The sequence below is a fragment of the Phyllopteryx taeniolatus genome, chromosome 1 (genome assembly GCF_024500385.1).
Source record: "Phyllopteryx taeniolatus isolate TA_2022b chromosome 1, UOR_Ptae_1.2, whole genome shotgun sequence".
Classification (NCBI taxonomy): Eukaryota; Metazoa; Chordata; class Actinopteri; order Syngnathiformes; family Syngnathidae; genus Phyllopteryx; species Phyllopteryx taeniolatus.
This window is the reverse complement of record NC_084502.1, coordinates 36184705-36198819: the sequence shown is the minus strand read 5'-3', so window position 1 is coordinate 36198819 and position 14115 is coordinate 36184705. Positions and strand designations below refer to the sequence as shown.

The following is a 14115-nucleotide window of genomic DNA, read 5'->3' as shown; positions in this document are numbered from 1 at the left end:
TTTTATACCGTAGGCCAAGACAACTCAAAATAGGTTAGTTTAGAATGTCACCAAATAAAACTCACCATGTTGTGCAAGGATGTTCAAATATTTGATTTGCAGTTAGTAATAATCACCTCTGCTTGCCGAGCCAGTCTAATGACTACTAGGTGGCAGTGTTGCATCACAGTAGGGCTGGCTCCCAGTCTGCACATTGTGGAATAAACATTTTGAAAAATAAATCCTTAAGTACTTTCCAATTTCCACACCATTTCATAGATGGGTGGTGCATGGACCATGGAAGAACCCATTAGATTTAGGTGAAGATCTGGCTAAATCAGAATCATCTATATTTGCCAAGTATGTCCAAAAAACACAAGGAAGGTGCAAATACTCCCAAATCCCACTCCACCCAAATCAAAATGGCACCGTAGCCCTGTGTTCGTCTTCCATGAACAAAGAATTATGACTCCGAAGATGTACAATTATTTTTTTTTATTTTTTGTTTTCATTTTAACAGTTCGGCCATAGAAGAGGTCTGCACTCTACTGAATGAGCCAATGTATTCCAGTTTTATATGGTCAATACAGTAAAGAAATCCACTGGGAAAGAATGCTGGAGACTCTAAAGTAAAACAGGAGGAGAAAGTTTGACTTCAGGACAGGAGCTCTTTATTTAATTTCTGACTTAAATGTCAGAACGACACTTTTATTCTGACATACAGTATGGCATTTGATCAGAACAAACAATCTCACAAAACCCTTTGAAATCCTCAACGGAAACTAGGCGACACAGTCCCATATGCTCAATGATACGGTTTTAACTAACAAGGGTTTTTGTCCATCTCCTCAAACATTTTTTTTCATATTTTGTCTTCATCAACATTGCCCACACTGTTCAAAGTCACCAAGTTTAATCACATTTCATATCTGTTCTGATGCAAAATATTGAAATTGGACGGTTTTCTGCGGACTGATGGAAGAGGCCTTCAGCATTTCATCAAATTCAACAGGATGTGCTAATGAGATGCTTGTCTTAACAAATTGGTTGAAACTGATGCCTAAACGAGGCCAGTGAACCTTTTTTTTTTTAAAGGGAAAAACAACCCATCCATCCATTTCCTCATCCATCCTCACTCATGTGAGCTGGAACCTTTCCGAGCTGACTTTGGGAGCGAGGTGGTGCACATCCTTAACTGGTTGCCAGCCAATCAGAGCACATTTAGACAACCATTCATGCTCACATTTACACCTTTAGACAATTAACAGTCTGAGCCTAAAATGTATATTTTGGGAATGTGGGAGGAATCTGGAGTACGCAGAAACCCCACACAAGTACACGGAGAACATGCAAACTCCACAAAGGAAGACAAGAGGCCAGATTTAACCTCCCAGCCTCATGACTGTGAGGCAGACATGCTAGCCACTTGTCCACTGTGCCTTAAAAAGGGGAAAAAAATGTATCATTAAATCAACTGTCTTCTTATTCTATTCGTTGTGACATATTTTGTTTACATAAAACTATCAAACTTTTTGAATGTCACTTAAATAGTTACAACAATGGCAGTCCAGTACATGATGATGTTGTTGATGGAGGTCACAGGCACGCGGCGAGAAAAGAAGCTGGATCCTCGAAATAAGAGACCCTGACAAGGAACTTAACTTTAAAGTCAATAGAGTCACTAGCTACATGTTTAAGAACAGAGTAATAGAATACCTTGTGGCTGAGGTAATTCCAGCAATGCAGCCAGGATGTGAAGATGGGCGAGTGAGGAGGAAGACCTGCAGTCAAACTAACAAAATGGTCATCAAAATAATGTAATGTGCTTTAATTATTTTGTTTCTTCTTCCTGGCTTTAAAAAGTACAATTGACCGATCGTCCACCTGACCAAACATGATTTAACCGCCATCAACAAGCAGATAGTGGCTGCTCCCCGAAAAAACACCATGTAGTATTTACACTACATAATTCAAGTCATTTCACACAATTGTGTTTTTTGCTCTCAAGTGGCACAGTTGAAATATGCATCATGACAGCATAAACGGGAAAATGCACAGAATCTGAGAACTTCACTTCTAAATGTGGGTAAATATCTGAAACGTATCAGATGTCAGTAAATGCAACATAAAAGCGCACATCTGCGTTACCCTGTAAATGCGAGCTTGACATCTTCAAAATATACTGTTGTCCTGTTGCTGTTGTGACATTGATTAGCTCTTGGAAACGTGACTTTTTCCACCATTCCATTTGTTTGTGTGGTTTTAGTTTCCAAATACTGTTTGCCTATTGTTCTAGCTTGGATGAAGATCACACTTAATTTTCACATTTTAAAAAATTCATGTACAGTAAGAATATGATGCGTTTCAAGGAGTGACTCACCCACAATTGTTGACCGCCATAACGTCAGCCACCAGCATGAATGGATAAGTTAAGATGCTCACTGCAAACTAGAGAGAACAACTACTGACTTTGAGGCACAGGGGAACCGGTGTGTGTGTGTACCGTAAGAACGTTGAACTTACACCCATCACAAACTTTGTGTAACTTCTCACTGCTGAGGCCTGGCTGAACTGTAGAAACAAAACAAAACAACAAAAACACAACCAGAACTAATGTCAATAATGTATGTGCATTCTTTTTTTATATATGTATTGCAGAGGATATTAAAGGGGTATGAGACTTTTTCCTGAGGCATGGGTGGGTGATGGACTCAATTACAGAACATTTATGTAATGTGTGTATGACAGAAAATTTGACTGGACCTTTGGAAACATTGAGAGGCTACTATACATATACACCATATATCATAAGGGTGCTACAGTGGGTAGGGAAAGTATTCAGACCCTCTTACATTTTTCACTCTGTTATATTGCAGCCATTTGCTAAACTCATTTACATTTTTTTTTTTCTTCATTAATGTACACACATCGCCCCATATTGACAGAAAAAAACAATTGTTGAAATTTTTGCAGATTTATTAAAAAAGGAAAACAGAAATATCACAGCCATAAGTATTCAGACCCTTTGCTCAGTATTTAGTAGAAGGACCCTTTTGAGCTAATACAGCCATGAGTCTTTTTGGGAATGATGCAACAAGTTTTTCACACCTTGATTTGGGGATCCTCTGCCATTCGTCCTTGCAGATCCTCTCCAGTTCTGTCAGGTTGGATGGTGAACGTTGGTAGGCAGCCGTTTTCAGGTCTTTCCAGAGATGCTCAATTGGGTTGAAGTCGGGGCTCTTGCTGGGCCATTCATAAACAGTCACTGAGTTGTTCTGAAGCCACTCCTTCATTATTTTAGCCGTGTGCTTAGGGTCATTGTCTTGTGGAAGGTGAACCTTCGACCCAGTCTGAGGTTCTGAGCATTCTGGAGAAGGTTTTCGTCCAGGATATCCCTGTACTTGGCCGCATTCATCTTTCCTTCGAATGCAACCAGTCGTTCTGTCCGTGCAGCTGAAAAACACCCCCACAGCATGACTCTGCCCCCACCATGCTTCACCGTTGGGACTGTATTGGACAGGTGATGAGCAGTGCCTGGTTTTCCCTACACACACCGCTTAGAATTAAGGCCAAGAAGTTCTATCTTGGTCTCATTAGACCAGAAAATCTTATTTGTCACCATCTTGGAGTCCTTCAGGTGTTTTTTTTTTTTTTTTAGCAAACTCCATGCGGGCTTTCATGTGTCTTGCACTGGGGAGAGGCTTCCGTCGGGGCACTCTGCCATAAAGCCCCGACTGATGGAGAGCTGCAGTGATGGTTGACTTTCTAGAACTTTCTCCCATCTCCGGCGCTCAGCAACAGTGATCTTTGGGTTCTTCTTTACTCTCTCACCAAGGCTCTTCTCCCCAGAAAAAAAAAATAAACTTGTTTCCCGTTTGAACGAGAAACTTTCTCATTTGAATGAGAAACGTCTACCTGTGAGTGGTATCTTATTTACCTGCTAGCGGGTAGCTTCCTGCGTTCGGGTAGCCATACAGTAGCTTATTTATTTACAGAATGGCAACAGAAGAGGACTTGCTCTCTTTCCTCAAAACAAGGAATATACCTGATAGTGTCATCGATCAACTAAAAGAAGATAAGGTGAGTATAAATGTAAACTTTCATCACACGAATATAGCAGTATAGGCTATAGAATAGCTGAGCCATATTTGCTAGTGTGCGTGTGTGTAAATAAGATAGGATTCACAGGTAGACAGACAGGTAGACGTTTCTCATTCCAACGAGAAAGTTTCTCATTAGAATTAGAAAGTTTCTCGTTGGAATGAGAAACAAGTTTTTTTTTCTTTTTCCCCATGTCCCGTTAGGGGCTCCGTAGCTGTGTGTACATTAATGAGGGGGGAAAATTAACTTAAATGATTTTAGCAAATGGCTGCAATATAACAGTGAAAATTTTAAGGGGGTCTGAATACTTTCCATACCCACTGTATACTCTAAAACCAAGTGAAGTCAACTAAAACATGCCATCCTCCACTATTAATGTTATAAAACAGCAACATAGACAGTCCCATGTGCCCCTTTACCTAAAAACTCTCAGACACAAAATTTAAGAACATTTGGGGAGCTGTGATAAACACCGCAGACACACATTTTGGGAAAAAAAAATCAATAAATAAAACATTTATGCTGGGCAGCACCATTCTGGTCGACTTTCTAACATTAACTTGCATTGTTCCAATATTTCCCCCCCCAACCAAAGCCAATCCTGAATAACTGCTGTTAGTGCACGTGAAGAGAATGAACTTACACTGTCGTCTACAGCGTAGGTGTTAATAAAGTGAGCCAGTAGATTGCAACACCACAAGAAGAGGACTTCACCGAGCATGTGAGGCATTAAACCACTGCGGACACAACAACGGTCAATTCACAGCGCTCGCTAGCTAAGCCACACAGACTTGTAGTGAAATCTAATGAGGATGTCTCACACGTAGAATCCAGCGACTCCTTCTTCTTTAAAAATCCTGCCGATACTACTGAAAATTCCACTGTGAACACAACAGCAAATTCACAAAAATGGCTTTTAATTCACGGCTATTTAGTAGCTGATAGCAGCTCCCAATGTGTTAGCGTAGCCCATTTTGATTAAACATTGTCACGTGGTAGAAGGCTTCTGTGGAGCAAATGCTAGGCTTGTGCGACTTTCATGTCATTGTAAGTGACAAAATGAAATCCCAGAGGTTTGATATGATACATTATGTGGAAGGTCCTACCTGTACTTGACCTCTCTGCCAACAAACTGGGCCATACAACGCACTGACATAACTGGCGGAGGAAAGGAGAGTCGTCAATCAAAACGTTCACATAAAAGTGATGCTCAAGAATAGAAACATATGCGTCGCCATTACCCCCAAAAAAATATCATATATACACAGTACACGATACTGCATATATGCAATATGTCAATGGAAAGTAGTCAGTGTACAGCATGTGCAAGCTTTTCTCATGTTTTGTGATACTGTATATCTTTTTTGTTGTTGTGGATAGTTTCCGTTCTATACGCGTTTGAATGGCTGAAAGATCGTCAACATAGCCGTTGTGGGTGTCAGAGACCCTTGCTGGAATGTCACAGCAACACAGTGCTGCTCACATACCCGATGGGGTTGCTTTAGTTGACTTGAAAATATTCACATCCGACTGTGAAGTCATCGTCTTTGAGCCTTTAAACTCTTGTTTCAGCACGAGAACTAGCCAGGCACACATTACATCTTACCGTGAAAAGGATGAGTAGCTATTTTGGACAGGCACTGGATGACCATCTCGTGAGAGGTCTACACAGGAGAAACGGCATGAAGAGAGCTCTTTTTAACCAAACGTTCAAACAAGCAGTTACAAGGAAAGATCAAATTTGTGGTAAAAGGTCACAATGCAAACACTTTATTTACACATAAATGGAGTGCTGAGATGATAATAAAAAGTTCCGTTTTTAAACGACATGATGCTCTCTACATTTTGTATTTTCCTTTTCATCATTTTGACAAAATGGATTAATAAACTATTAATTCACAAATTGTGAATACAGTGAACCCTCGCTACTTTGCAGTTAGACTATCGTGGAGTCACGACTTCGTGGGGGTTTTCAGTTATTTATATGGAAATTATTTCGCAAATGTTCTGGAAAAATCTAGAAAAATCGAGATAAGTGAAAACCCACATTTCTCCCTTAAATTAATTATTATATTAAATAGTATTTCCTCATGTAAAAATAACAAAACAAGCATAAAATAAAATAGCAAAAAAACATGAAAAATAGTCGGGGGGGGGGGGGAAATGGAAAGCGTCTTGCATAACACAAAGCATCACATCTTGGTGACAGAGCGCATTGTATACGGGCTGCTATTGGTCCACGGGAAGAAGACGACCAATCGCAGCATCACGTTTCTAGTCGGGGCTGTGATTGGCGCTTCGACTGTTGGCCAGCATCTCTCGCCTTGTCCCATCTCGGCGTCTCGCCTTTCGTTTAGCATCAAGCCTTCACATCGCGTGGTTGTACTTTATGCTGTGCTGTGTTTGTGATCTTTTGTGTTAAATTTTGCTTCAATTTTCAATTTCAATTCAATTTTAAGTAGTGTGCAACAATGTGATACCCTATGATATGATTATCCTATGAATAATATGATAGAGAGGGTTTTAAAAGGTCAAAATACACGTTAAATAATGAAATCAATATGGTGTCTCTACTTCGCGGAAATTCGCTTATCGCGCCCACTTCTGGTACCCAACTCCCGCGATAAACGAGGGTTCACTGTATAGCAGAGATGTAAACCTTTTGTCACAATGTCTCAGAACATCTGACTGTACCTCTTTCATGACTTTCCTCAGAGGGGTTTGCATGAGGTCATCCTTCTTGGATACAGGCTGCCCCTGCTGAAGAACAACAACGTGAAGACAATATGCTCTTTTAATTGCATGATCTTTGGATTTCTCTGACAAAAGAGGGGATCCAGCTTCATCTTTACCTTTTTGGCTTTGGTCCTGATTACAGTGGAGATGGCAATAGATGCGATACGTGGTGACAGGCCACGGAACAGTCCCCTCTTTCCATCCACCTTAACAATGTGCTGTGCTGCAACCAAATCACACATTCATTCTGCGCTGCCGTCAACTTACCGGACAAAGACGCGGGAGACGTTGATGGCCAAGTCCACTCACCATAAGAGAAGAAGCCAGGCAGATATAACACTCTCCTTCCAAACATAGTTGTGCCTACAGTTGGTGGAAGAGGTTCATGTCCCACCTGAAAGAAAATGCAAGAAACTACCCGATGATAAGTGCGAGTTCAAATCGCACTCTTATCTTGCTCCTGCCACGTGTAAATTTATACGTAATGGAAACAGAGCAGGAAACAGCCTTCCAGTCACCAGTAAAGTGGTTGACAAGCTCGTTCTCCAGGCGTGACCAATCAAGCCACACTTAGTTGGATTAAGTGTGAATCAATTAGTTATGCCTGGAGAGTGAGGAACAAGGATGACATAATAGTTAGTCCTCATCTCAGACACTACATTAGTGTAGCAATGGAGCTACAGTGGGTACAGAAAGTATTCAGGCCCCCTTAAATTTTTCACTTTGTTATATTGCAGCCATTTGCTAAAATCATTTAAGTTATTGATTTTTTCCCTCATTAAATGTACACATAGCACCCCATATTGACCAAAAAACAAAATTGTTGAAATTTTTGCAGATTTATTAAAAAACGAAAAGCTGAAATATCACACAGCCATAAGTTTTCAGACCCTTTGCTAAGTATTTAGTAGAAGGACCCTTTTGAAGTTTTTTTGGGAATGATGCAACAAGTTTTTCACACCTGGATTTGGGGATCCTCTGCCATTCCTCCTTACAGATCCTCTCCAGTTCTGTCAGGTTGGATGGTGAACGTTGGTGGACAGCCACTTTCAAGTCTCTCCACAGATGATACATTGGGTTTAAGTCAGGGCTCTGGCTGGGCTATTCAAGAACAGTCACGGAGGTTGTTCTGAAGCCACTCCGTTATTTTAGCTGTGTGCTTAGGGTCATTGTCTTTTTTTAAGGCGAACCTTCGGCCCATTCTGAGGTCCTGAACACTCTGGAGAAGGTTTTCATCCAGGATATCCCTGTACTTGGCCCCATTCATCTTTCTTTCGATCGCAACCAGTCGTCATGTCCCTGCAGCTGAAAAACACCCCCACAGCATGATGCTGCCACCACCATGCTTCACTGTTGGGACTGTATTGGACAGGTGATGAGCAGTGCCTGGTTTTCTCCACACATACTGCTTAGAATTAAGGCCAAAAAGTTCTATCTTGGTCTCATCTGACCAGAGAATCTTATTTCTCACCATCTTGGAGTCCTTCAGGTGTTTTTTTTTTTTTTTTAGCAAACTCCATGCGGGCTTTCATGTGTCTTGCACTGAGGAGAGGCTTCCGTCGGGCCACTCTGCCATAAAGCCCCGACTGGTGGAGGGCAGCAGTGATGGTTGACTTTCTAGAACTTTCTCCCATCTCCCGACTGCATCTCTGGAGCTCAGCCACAGTGATCGTTGGGTTCTTCTTTACCTCTCTCATCTCTCCTCCAATTGCTCAGTTTGGCCAGACAGCCAGCTCTAGGAAGGGTTCTGGTCATCCCAAACGTCTTCCATTTAAGGATTATGGAGGCCACTGTGCGCTCAGGAACCTTAAGTGCAGCAGAAATCTTTTTGTAGCCTTGCCACAATTCTGTCTCTGAGCTCTTCAGGCAGTTCCTTTGACCACATGACACCTGGACTCCAATGAAGGTGTACAACCATCTCAAGGATGATCAGAAGAAATAGACATCAACCGAATTAAATATGAGTGTCAAAGCAAAGGGTCTGAATACTTATGGCTGTGTGATATTTCAGTTTTTCTTTTTTAATAAATCTGCAAAAATGTCAACAATTCTGTTTTTTTCTGTCAATATGTAGTGCTGTGTGTACATTAATGGGGGGGATGAACTTGAATGAATGTAGCAAATGCCTGCAATATAATCCATCCATCCAGCCATCCATTTTCTGAGCCGCTTCTCCTCACTAGGGTCGCGGGCGTGCTGGAGCCTATCCCAGCTGTCATCGGGCAGGAGGCGGTGTACACCCTGAACTGGTTGCCAGCCAATCGCAGGGCACATACAAACAAACAACCATTCACACTCACAGTCATGCCTACGGGCAATTTAGAGTCTCCAATTAATGCATGTTTTTGGGATGTAGGAGGAAACCGGAGTGCCCGGAGAAAACCGACGCAGGCACGGGGAGAACATGCCAACTCCACACAGGCAGGGCCGGGGATTGACCCGGGTCCTCAGAACTGTGAGGCTGACGCTCTAACCAGTCGGCCACCGTGCCGCCCTGCAATATAATAAAGAGTGAAAATTTTAAGGGGGTCTGAATACTTTCCGTACCCACCGTGTAATTAAATTTGAAAAAAAACGGAAAATAATTTCATCATTAGGCACGATGTAAACCGTGCCTAATGATGAAATTGTTTTCAAAGGAGTAGATGCAAGTTTTAAAAATATTGTTTATTCACATAGAAATACACATTAAAATAAATTGATCCAAACAATGTTTTCTGCTCGGTTTAGTCTAATGGTAAGAAAGTGAAAGCACATGAAACCGTAAGCGCTCGCATAGTAGTTGATCTACTATCAATTCCAAAATGGAAACGTCACATCTTGCGCGGAATTAAAAGTGGGGCTCCATTTGAATAAAACCGCAGGACGGTCACGTGACAGCTGGGCTCGCATGGCTCCACCGGCTAGTTAGCTGTCTTCGTATCTGCGGTTTACCTGGATGAGCAGCTTGACATAAAGCAGCGGATGCGTGGCGGCCGTCATCCCAGCTCCCAACAGCAGGACCGCGGCGTCCATATCAGCGCCTGTCGGTGCCGGCGTCTGCTCCACATCGCCTGTCTGCGCCGTGGGAAGGCTCTCTTGCGAAAGCATTCTTTAAGCTAGCTTGCCTGCCACGGAAGTGCCAGTGGACGGAAGCAGTCACTCACTGTCACAGTTGAAATCACTTCCGCTTTGACACTTCCCAATATTTCAATTATGTTTTTCTGCACCCACGATTATTGTTATTAGGGCCCGAGCAGGTAGACCTGCGAGGTCCTTTTGTGACAATGAAAGGTTGAACTGTTGCAGTCATAAAGATCTTAATCCTTAATGTTCATGAATGATCAGGATTAACGTAACATGAATAATGTGTGTTTATGTTCCCCACAGTTCATTGAATGTGCACCTTATTTAATGCTCACATTACATTTATGTTCTAAATTGCCCGTAGGTGTGAATGTGAGTGCGAATGGTTGTTTGTTTCTATGTGCCCTGCGATTGGCTGGAAACCGGTTCAGGGTGTACCCTGCCTCCCGCCCGGAGATAGCTGGGATAGGCTCCGGCAGTCCACGACCCGAGTGAGGTTAAGCGGTACAGATAATGGATGGACAAACGGAGCCATTTTTGAGGCACTAAAGGTGCACGAAAACCCACGAAATTTGGCACGCACATCTGGCCTAGTGAAAAAATTGATAATTTCATGTTTTCGGGTGTGATTTTCAAAAAAGGGCTCCCCAGCGCCCCCTAGAACCGTGCCGAAAGTACATCAAAGGACAACTGGGTGATCCGTATGATCTACGGCTCTGAAAATTGGTACGCATATAGAGGGGACCCAGACGCACAAAAAAGTCAATGCGTGCGATATCGTAACGCGTCTAGGAAATGACCTGTGACCTTTTGAAGGAAAAATATGTGAAATGTTTGCATTTTTTCAGGGTTTATACTTTTGCTAACTACTCCTACAGCTTTCACCCGATTCGTGTGTATCATATCAAGACGTGGGACATTAAAAGTTATCAAAAGCTTTTTAAGCCGTCGAACTATGACAGGGGCGGGCCTTCAAACTTTTCATTCCACATTTTGCCACAAAATCGAAAATGCTAAAGTTTTTACCAAAGTCAAGGAAGGAAGGAAACAAGGAAATGAGGAAACAAAAAACAAACAAAAAAACAAGGAAATGAGGAAACAAGGAAGCAAGGAAACAAGTAAACGAGAAAACAAGGAAACGAGGAAACAAGGAAGCTAGGAAACAGGGAAGCAAGGAAACGAGGAAACGAGGAAGCTAGGAAACAAGGAAACAAGGAAAAGAGGAAACAATGAAGCTCGGAAACAAGGAAGCTAGGAAACGAGGAAACAAGGAAATGAGGAAGCTAGGGAACAAGGAAACAAGGAAATAAAACAAGGAAATGAAACGAGTGAATGAATCAGAGTGAATCAGGGTTCTTATTTAAATCATAATGAGTCAAATCTCTCCTGGTTCCGCTCCATCGACAGCGTTATCTCTCCTCCATGCCGATGATCATCTGTACTCTATGGAACTTTTTAATTGTACAAAATATAGCTCGCATATACACATACATGAACATGTATTCTGCTATTTATTTTTTATTTTTGGGGTGGGATAGGATTTGAGTATGTGTGTGATTATCTCTTAATTTGGGGATTTTATTGTGAAGTGTGGAATTTGGGAATTATGAGAATTATTGGAATATGGAAAATGGTTCTTAAACTGCGGCACGGTGGGCACTCCGGTTTCCTCCCACATCCCCAAAACATGCGCGGTAGGTTGAGTGACGACTCTAAATTCCCCGTAGGTTTGAATGTGAGTGCGAATGGTTGTTTGTTTGTATGTGCCCTGCGATTGGCTGGCAACCAGTTCAGGGTGTACCCCGCCTCCTGCCCGATGATAACTAGGTTGGGCTCCAGCACGCCCGCGACCCTAGTGAGGAGAAGCGGCTCAGAAAATGGATGGATGGATGGTTCTTAAGATGCGCTAAATCGTCAGATCCAGCCCGCCACATCATTTTATGTGGCCCGCGAAAGCAAATCAAAATTGCTCATTATGTTCTGGTGTAATACCATTGAGATATTTGCAAGCATGTTTTTGTTACCAATCCCCCTTTGAAAAGAAATGTAATAGTTGAAAAATATGTTTGTATAGGCTTCTGATTTCAAAACTGGTTATTCATCAATGTGTCGTAGCGGCCCTCCGAGGGAAGTCCACCGTGCCGCTGACCATAAAAATGTATTGCACATAAAAGTAGAAAAAAGTTAACCCTTGCTTCGTTTCCTTGTTTCCGTGTTTCATTTCCTTGTTTCGTTTCCTTGTTGCGTTTCCTTGTTTACTCATTTCTTTGTTTCCTCGTTTCCTTGTTTCCTTGCTTCCTTGTTTCGTTTCCTAGCTTCCTCGTTACCTAGTTTCCTCGTTTCCTTGTTTCCTAGCTTACTTGTTTCCTAGCTTCCTTTTTTCGTTTCCTTGTTTCCTAGCTTCCTTGTTTCCATGTTTCCTCGTTTCCTCGTTTCCTTGTTTCCTTGTTTCCTTGTTTCCTCTTTTTCTTGTTTCTTCGTTTCCTTTCCTTGTTTTGTTTCCTTGTTCCCTAGCTTCCTTGTTTCCTTTCCTTGTTTCGTTTCCTTGTTTCCTAGCTTCCTTGTTTCCTTGTTTCCTCATTTCCTTGTTTCCTTGTTTCCTTGTTTCCTTGTTTAATTTCCTTGTTTTGTTTCCTTGTTCTCTAGCGTCCTCATTTCCTTGTTTCCTCGTTTCCTTGTTTCCTAGCTTCCTTGTTTCCTGGCTTCCTTGTTTCCTTGTTTCCAGTTCAGGGTGTACCCCGCCTCATGCCCGAAGATAGCTGGGATAGGCTCCAGCACTCCCACGACCCGAGTGAGGATAGGCGATTCAGAACATGGATGGATGGATTTTTACACCAAATAAAACATCCATCCATCCATTTTCTGAGCCGCTTCTCCTCACTAGGGTCGCAGGCGTGCTGGAGCCTATCCCAGCTGTCATCGGGCAGGAGGCGGGGTACACCCTGAACTGGTTGCCAGCCAATCGCAGGGCACATACAAACAAACTACCATTCGCGCTCACAGTCATGCCTACGGGGAATTTAGCGTCTCCAATTAATGCATGTTTTTGGGATGTGGGAGGAAACCGGAGTGCCCGGAGAAAACCCACACAGGCACGGGTAGAACATGCAAACTCCACACAGGCGGGGCCGGGGATTGAACCTGGGTCCTCAGAACTGTGAGGCTGACGCTCTAACCAGTCGGCCACCGTGCCGCCCCAAATCAAACAATCAAGGTAATTGAATTGTGGACTTTAATTGAAGATATTTCACAAAATATGCCATTTACTAGTTAGGAATTATATCCATTTTATGCAGACAATCTCCATTTACAAGTATTTTGTTGTAATTAACATAATTGTAAATAAATGATTGTTATTATTATTATTATTTGAATGAAAACCCTTTGGAGGTAATGACTTCCTGAAGTCTGGAGCCCATGGACATCATCAAGTTTCCTCACTGGAGAGTCTTTTTCAGGCCTTTACTTGCTGCTTGTTTGTGGTTGTTAAGGCCTTCACTTATGTCTTCCATTTGTGAAAAACACACCATATCAAGCCATTGAAGAAAATTCCACTTGTTAACCTTCAAAATGTCTTTAGTTGCTTTCATAGTATGTTTAGGTCCATCAGTTGTGTAGCTTTGATGTAAATATGAGCAGAGGGCTGGGCAAACTTTTTTTCATTTCATTTTTAAAACCGACATACGGGTCAGGTCATTTATGGATAAAGGGGGAACATTTTAATTTTTATGCAAAATATGTAAAATAGTTCATTTTAAGGTTAGAATACGTCATTGGAATTTGAAAATTTTATTATTCATTTAATTTGAATTAATTAACCAATTATTTGATAACATGATTAAAGTATTTCTAAATATAAATATAATAATATAATTGTAGTTTATTTTATTATTCATTATAGTTTATTTTATTATTTACAAAAAAAATCTATTTGAAGTAAGTAGTAAGAAGTAAAAATTAGCTTGAAACAAGTCTATGTGTAAAAACAAGTTGATGAGTCTTCTTTTTTTAAGATTTTGAATTTTTGCAGTGTGGGTGTTTATTTTCAGTTTAAAAAAAATGCTGGCAGTATTAGGTCGCTTTCATTGCCATAACCACATGTGCTGAATCTAGTTAAATCCTAGTCTACGACAGGACACCTTATGAAACACTGTTTGAAAATGTCTGCTTTTCAATAGATGGACATATGTTATTTTTTTAAAAAAAGAAGTCAGGCAGGTAGCAGGTGAGAGA

The 14115-nt window shown here is 41.6% G+C and overlaps 1 protein-coding gene across 5 annotated transcripts; it reads right to left on the bottom strand.

The window, feature by feature from the left end:
• Positions 1 to 633: 633 nt before the first annotated feature.
• On the bottom strand, positions 634 to 9969 carry LOC133486811 (mitochondrial carrier homolog 1-like). 5 transcript variants are annotated; one of them, XM_061792509.1, is made up of 12 exons: positions 9751 to 9969; positions 7126 to 7210; positions 6933 to 7039; positions 6775 to 6837; positions 5687 to 5744; positions 5187 to 5238; positions 4902 to 4961; positions 4724 to 4817; positions 2503 to 2550; positions 2360 to 2427; positions 1696 to 1760; positions 634 to 1624 (listed from the first exon to the last, which is right to left on the bottom strand). In XM_061792509.1, exons 1-12 carry the CDS (start codon positions 9904 to 9906, stop codon positions 1503 to 1505), a joined length of 978 nt encoding a protein of 325 aa, XP_061648493.1. In that variant the 5' UTR covers positions 9907 to 9969; the 3' UTR covers positions 634 to 1502. The 5 variants fall into 5 exon arrangements, with proteins under 5 accessions (XP_061648493.1, XP_061648484.1, XP_061648510.1 ...); XM_061792500.1 differs by having other exon boundaries at positions 6775 to 6840; positions 9751 to 9965; XM_061792526.1 differs by having other exon boundaries at positions 1696 to 1771; positions 9751 to 9964.
• Between the last annotated feature and the right edge of the window lie 4146 nt (positions 9970 to 14115).